This window comes from Macrobrachium nipponense, chromosome 30, assembly GCF_015104395.2.
Source record: "Macrobrachium nipponense isolate FS-2020 chromosome 30, ASM1510439v2, whole genome shotgun sequence".
Taxonomy (NCBI): Eukaryota; Metazoa; Arthropoda; class Malacostraca; order Decapoda; family Palaemonidae; genus Macrobrachium; species Macrobrachium nipponense.
This window is the reverse complement of record NC_087218.1, coordinates 33,417,763-33,424,206: the sequence shown is the minus strand read 5'-3', so window position 1 is coordinate 33,424,206 and position 6,444 is coordinate 33,417,763. Positions and strand designations below refer to the sequence as shown.

The 6,444-nt window shown below is 45.6% G+C and overlaps 1 protein-coding gene across 1 annotated transcript; it reads left to right on the top strand.

The window, feature by feature from the left end:
- Positions 1-1,437: 1,437 nt before the first annotated feature.
- LOC135202414 (DNA-binding protein inhibitor ID-2-B-like) lies at positions 1,438-5,184 on the top strand. The gene is made up of 2 exons (XM_064231807.1): positions 1,438-3,659; positions 4,108-5,184. The coding sequence occupies exon 1, from the start codon at positions 1,840-1,842 to the stop codon at positions 2,404-2,406; it is 567 nt and encodes a 188-aa protein (XP_064087877.1). The 5' UTR covers positions 1,438-1,839; the 3' UTR covers positions 2,407-3,659; positions 4,108-5,184.
- Positions 5,185-6,444: the final 1,260 nt, after the last annotated feature.

The window sequence follows — 6,444 nt, the reverse complement described above, 5'->3', positions numbered from 1 at the left end:
AGCCAGTTGCCTCGATCACCTTCTTAACCTCGGCAGTATCGTTATCTCCGACCTCGTTGCTACTCTCTGATAACCCAGTTATAACAATATTTCTGCTACTTTCTCTTCCATCAACTGCTTCTAAAAACTTTTGTCGCTGGCTTATAACCTTGTAAGCTTCGTCCAATGTGATTGAGAGATCCTTAACTTCTTGTTTAATTGTCTTTATTTCATTGATTTCACCTCTCAGTAGCTTTAACTCATCTAGTCTCTCGGTATTGGTTGGTTCTTGATTTCTTAGGGCATTAATCAATGTGCTTAAAGCTTCTTTTTAACTGAGGGTTAGTAAGTTTGCTTAACTAGTTTTGTGATAATGCTGTCAGTGACTCCACACTGTCATAGGTAAGCATTTTCCTTAAATTTCAGTACTAGGCCTAACACAAAACTCTAGTATATTGAGCAATGTTGTCACGGACGCGATGCGTTGTTATGGCCACTGCGCATGCGCAAGCCTCCATAAACTGATTGAGGGGAGGTGTAGCATGAGATTTCAAGCGCTTGTCTTCAAATTACGGTTAAGTCCAAATTAGTCTAAACTGCTTTCTCACGTCTACGCAATCCCTATACCCTCAAGCATACATAGCTACATATATACCCTGTCTGTTCCGTCCTTCTCCGTCAATAGTTCTCTCCCACGCGATCATGGGAACGACAGCTATAAGCAAAATCCGATAATAACCAGTCGTTGTTCACCGACCAGTACCATATGTTAAAATGAGGGGAATATCATTATCAAGTGCGGCTGGAGACAAGGTAATTACTCTATGAATTCATTCAGTCGACAAGTTGCCAGTTAGCCCAAAATCCCGAAGCTATTTTGGACAATTTATCGAGTCGGTAATCGAGCTTTTGGTATTTCTATGTATTTTAAATCGTTTTAGTACAAGAAATGAATGATATCTGATGAGTTAAATTGACGAGGTTGAATGAAAATGAAGTTTTTTTTTAATGTTGTAATATATGCGGCGTGCATCTCGCGCGTTCGGTACTACATAAATATTTCCCACGGTGATGCCATGTTCAATATAATACAACTTCCATGTTCATTCACTAAATTACTTGATTCCTTTAATGATTCTCTTCCAAGCGAGATACATCGACGATTCTAGTACGAAATAGTCATAAAGTCTATCCTGTATTGCATTTTACGCTGATTCTTAGTTTGGATAGCAATGGCCTTTATCCCAAAGGTTTTCCGCTCCCAATTGTTTTCCCACGGTAATATTCGGCACTACGAGGCCTCCGATGAAACCGCGTTCTGATTGGGGGAAGAGCTGGTAGGCGGAGCTCATGCCGAAACCAGAGAGTGATTCGCAGTTCTGATTGGCTGCCGGGCCGGTGATGCTGTTGCTACCACCGAAGCATCAATGAACTCACGGTATATGAGGAAGCTGTGGCCCTCTAACACGTTTAGTTAGCGCTGCAATCCGCGTGGGGAAGGTGTTACTCCTCTCCTCTATCAACCCCGACGAGTGAGTTATCGTTACACTGACTGACAGCTCGAAATCACCACAGCGATTGTGAATTCGCCCAGAAACAACACCAGCAGAGTTTCAGAACAGTCGATACTCGCCTTTTTCGAAGAGCATTTGTGCACATCTGGATATAATCTAGTGTGTGCTCCCGCGTGTGTGTGTGTGTGTGCGCGCGTGTGTGCGAGGTACAAGCGCGCGTGTGTGGTCGAAAGGGGTTCAAGAAGACACCTGGGTTCCTTTACCTGACCTCAGAGGCACATCGAGGCATTCCAGTAGCCTGGCTCTTTCCTTCACTCACACGACTGTCGTTCGTCAACAGTCCGGAATGAAATCCATCAGCTGGAATAAGAGCTGTCACCGCAGCGTGAGGCCCAACCCCATCGGCGTCAGGTCAAACAGATGTCATGCCGAGGTCAGGCAGGAGCGACAAGAAATCCGCGACTACCTGGACAAGCTACGCCAATTAGTGCCCGCCTGCCCCAAAGCTGGGAAGCTGTCGAGGCTGGCGGTGATTCAGTACGTCATCGACTACATCGTCGAGTTGCAGGACACTCTGGTCCACCATCCGGTTAACAGCATTCTGGGAAATGAGGACATTGCCGACCTGACCTCCTCCATCCACAGCAATCCCATCTTCAGCTTGCAGGCTCTGAACGCCAGCAGCAATAAAAATTCGACGTCGTTGGCCAACGCCTCGGCGACAAACAAGGATGACAATCACGTCGTCGTCAGCGGCAAGACGACCACGGCAGCAGCGACATTGAACAATAACACCAGCAGTAAGAAGAGCAAGACGAGTTCCACCACCAGCAGTAGTACTAGTACTACCAGTACTACCTGCAGAAGACCTCTGGGAGTTTTGTCGTCTTTTAAAAACCACAGAAATCTCTGAAGAAGTGAACGGAAGCAAGGAAATTATATATATTCTCATAAACTTTTTTATATTTGTATGTAGACTCCTCAATGTATATACATATTTACAGTTTGTTGAAAGTCCCCCTAAATATAGCCACCAAAGAGAGAGAGTCGTTCTAAGTTGACCAATGCAACGTATACAAAAATAGAGAGAGAGAGAGAGAGAGAGAGAGAGAGAGAGAGAGAGAGAGAGAGAAGCCACAGGGATGCAGAAGGCGTTTACCAAATATGCCATGTGTACGGATTACCAAGGAGTTGAGGAGAGAGAGGAGGGAGGATGGGGTTGTGGATCTGTCTGTGGTTCCCAGGGTGGGAGGGGAGAATGTTGCAGGCCGACCACCCACTCCCAAGTCCCAACCCCGTAGGTGGCATTGCTGGTGGGTGGGAGGTCGCTTTTGGCGTAACCCTGACCTGTCTGACAGTTACCCTGCCATATCTGTGCCTACATAACACTCCCTCACCCTCACACCCCTTCCCTCCATCCCCCCTCTCGCTACAATCATAAACAAACCTCCCCAAACTCTCTCTCTCTCTCTCTATTCTGTCAATGAAACTTTTTTTTTTTTTCGTTTCCTTTCAAGCGAAAACGAGTTTGATATTTTTTTTTATTTTATTTTCCTCCTGCTCTGTCTTGTCTCTTCCTTCTTGGAAGCGGTGGTTCTTGCCCATGTTATACATTATTTATCAGACGTAAACCTGCTGGGTGGACACGGTCTATGAACGAAAGCGTCTAAACGTCATTAGTACGTATCAACATCGGGGATCACCTTTTGATCCTTCATTCACCTCGCCGAACGAAAGGAAGAAGAAGAAGAAAAAGAGACAACTCCTTCGGCAGCATCAGGCTGACAACGCAAAGCGCTGTCTCTACACCTGCTGTGACCAGTCACTAAATGAGATTAACCAGGTGGTGTTACTTGATGTTAAATCGAGATTGCCGATGATGACTCATCTCGCCGAGGGCACACACAGCCCTTCCTATCCTCCTTCATCTTCTCTCCAGCCCTCTCAAGAACCTTGGACTCTGTAACAATTATTCTCCTGTTGCAAATACCTTCTTCATGTCAGCTAGACCTTCACCAATAAAACCAGCTGGGGCGACCATTGCCATCTGCCCCCCCCCCCTTACTTCCTCCATCTTTCCACCCCGTCGCTGCTGCTGCTGCTGCCGTCTTACTACCACACCTGGGGGAGGGACTCCCCCCATCCATCTTTTCGGCCCTCAACTAGGTGGGTGTCTTACGGTTTAACCATACGTTGTGTGTTGCCTTAGATATTTGAGTCTCTCTCTCTCTCACTATTTAAGTGCCTGAAAGCTGTTTTCTTTATTAATAGTGATTAGGTCTAATGTCTTCATGTTCAAAGATGGTTATGTATTTAATTGTAGGTTTCTCCACATTCAGTTTACCTCTTAAATAGTAATGACATTGATTTTAAGAGTAATAGTTTGTCATCTTGCCTTTTAACGTGTAAAGTATATTTTTTAATAATGATTTGTGTGCAGGTATCTTGGAATTCACATTAATGTCACACACGCAGATAGTAGCGGATCGTGTCATTTTACAGAGAGAGAGAGAGAGAGAGAGAGAGAGAGAGAGAGAGAGAGAGAGAGAGAGATGGCGCAGAAAAAACCAGCTGCCGCATAATTAATGTTAGTTTTCTGTATCTTCCATGGCAGCCGGTGACGACGTCATGTGACGAAGAAGAGAATGTTGTGCGATGAATATGACAAAACACCTGGTCTTCAACGCCTCCCCCACCCCGCCCCCCTTACCCGGAGCCGAGAGGCCTTACTCATGACTGAGAGGTCCACCTCTCTCTCGCCACTCACCCACCCACAGCCCACACCGGCTCCGCACCTCCAGCTGGCTGCTTCTTGGACTCGCAATCTGTCCATCCTTCAGTAAATGCTTCTTTTTAAAGGGTCCTACTACAAGTGGCCCTTTCATCATGCTTCTGCGTCGTCGTCAGGAAGAACATATGCGCAGGAGGTTATTGGTCCTTCTTCTTGGTGGTCCAGCAGGAGGCGTCGATTTCTTGCGAGCACCTGGACGACTTCTTCAAAAGAGGAAAAGTATTGCATTCTGTCGTCGCCCTTTCATGTCATGATTCTCAATTGTTCCATTGTCCACTGAGGTGAAATCAAATCACCTTGTAATATAACTTCTGGAACTGAGAGCAATTCTGAGTGTAAACTCTCGTCATTTTGCTCAATAGCTTTCATTCTTTATTTCTTAATGGTCAAAATTAAGGACCTACGTTACGTTACGCAAATGGGAGAAGTAGAAAACGGCACATCATGTTACGAGAATCATTTCAGGTCGGCTTTGGATGATAACTTTAGCACACACCTGGGTTTTAAGAGGGAAAATGGGGGAAGGGGGATGGCGGGGTTTGGGGTGGGATGTATTGTTATACCAGAAGCCACGTGTCTGTCTACAATCCACAGCAGTATAATGGATGTTAACTTATGATTGTTGAAAATGTTGCCAATTCGTTTTGTTTTAATTAATTTTTTTTTGTTCTTAAGATATTTTACAAGGCTAATATATGATTAATGTCGTAAAGAGGCTTCAGTTGCTCTCCCTCTCTCGTACAGTGAAACGTAAATTAATGTGATTGCAAGTATGCGTTACATAAATTATATTTTAAGTTAGTAATAGTTCAAGAGGGATGGCCTAGATCTATCTATCAATTTATATACTATCTATTTATTCTTCAACACTCGCATTAACACCCGGTGGATGTTTCATTCGTCGCCGCTCATCAAACATTCATGCTTAAAAACACACACACACTCAGGCTGTCTTTTCCCATATGTCGAATCACTAACAAAAACCGTTAAAGCACAACACGACGACATCTGTCCAATATTCGGCCGCGATCAATTATTAAAGAAGATATGGGCTCCAGCTGCTGTTTCTTTGCTACTGCTACTGCTGTAGCAGTGGCGCAGCAGCACTAGGAGGGTAGAGGTGCCGGGGCCCAGCTGCTGTTCCGTTTCAGCGGTGCTGCTGTTTTGGCGTGTGTTGTTCTGCAGACAGTCACACACGGTCTATTGATAGATTATATGTTCATTGATTCCTCTTCTTTAATTAGGTACAGTTCAGTTCATGTATGTGGCGGGTGGGGGTGGTCCTGTTAAACACGCACGCAGGCCTATGTGCGATCAGGAAGCTGAACTAGACAATCAATTCATTAGCTTGTTAATAACGCAGTCATCGTCAATTTTTCCAATACACCGGCCCTTACTCTCATTACGCCAGTGTGACAATTCGTTGTGGCAATTTGGACCCAGTTTCAGCAGCCGGGTGTCAAATTAATTGTTGTTAAGCCTTTTGACGAATATGTCAGTTATAGGGTAAAGCTGCAGCCCCTCCGAAGCTTCACACACACACACACACACACACACAGATCGGGGTACTGCCGTGCCGTGAAGTCCTCCCTGTCCCCAGCTGTATTACAACATCCGGCGGCCGCCGACGTCAGTGTCCCCCATGTATGTGTGTACGACGCGTATGGGAGGAAGGAAAGGGGGTGAGGGAGGAAGGGAACGGGTGCCGCACGCAGCCGTTTTAGCACGTGCAGGCCTGCTGTTGGTGCAGCTGTGTCTCTAAGGCCGTCTGTGGCTCTTGCCTTTTGCGCCCCTTGTCCGTCAATTCGTTATGATTTTTTCCGGGAGCGACTCTGCCGACGTTGCAAACCGTAATATTGAAATTCTTGGAATTTCATTATCATCTCGACTGGGGTTTGGCTTCGTAAGCTACGTTTTGTGTCACGTTTCATCGCTCAATTGCAAAAAAAACGTTAGGTACGGATATGATACAGTTAGGCCAAAACTAACAGGAGGTTGATGTGATACATCAAGGTCAAAACTAACATGAGGGGGATACGGTGCAGCTAGGTCAAACTAACAGGGGTATATGGTATAGTTAGGCCAAACCTAACGGGAGGGAGATATTGTCCCACAGCTAGGCCAAAACTAACAGGAGGGGAATATGGCACAGTTAGGTCT

What these genes read in the sequence shown, in the direction of transcription:
- LOC135202414 (XM_064231807.1), top strand. Translation starts at nt 1,840, where the DNA reads ATGAAATCCATCAGCTGGAATAAGAGCTGTCACCGCAGCGTGAGGCCC.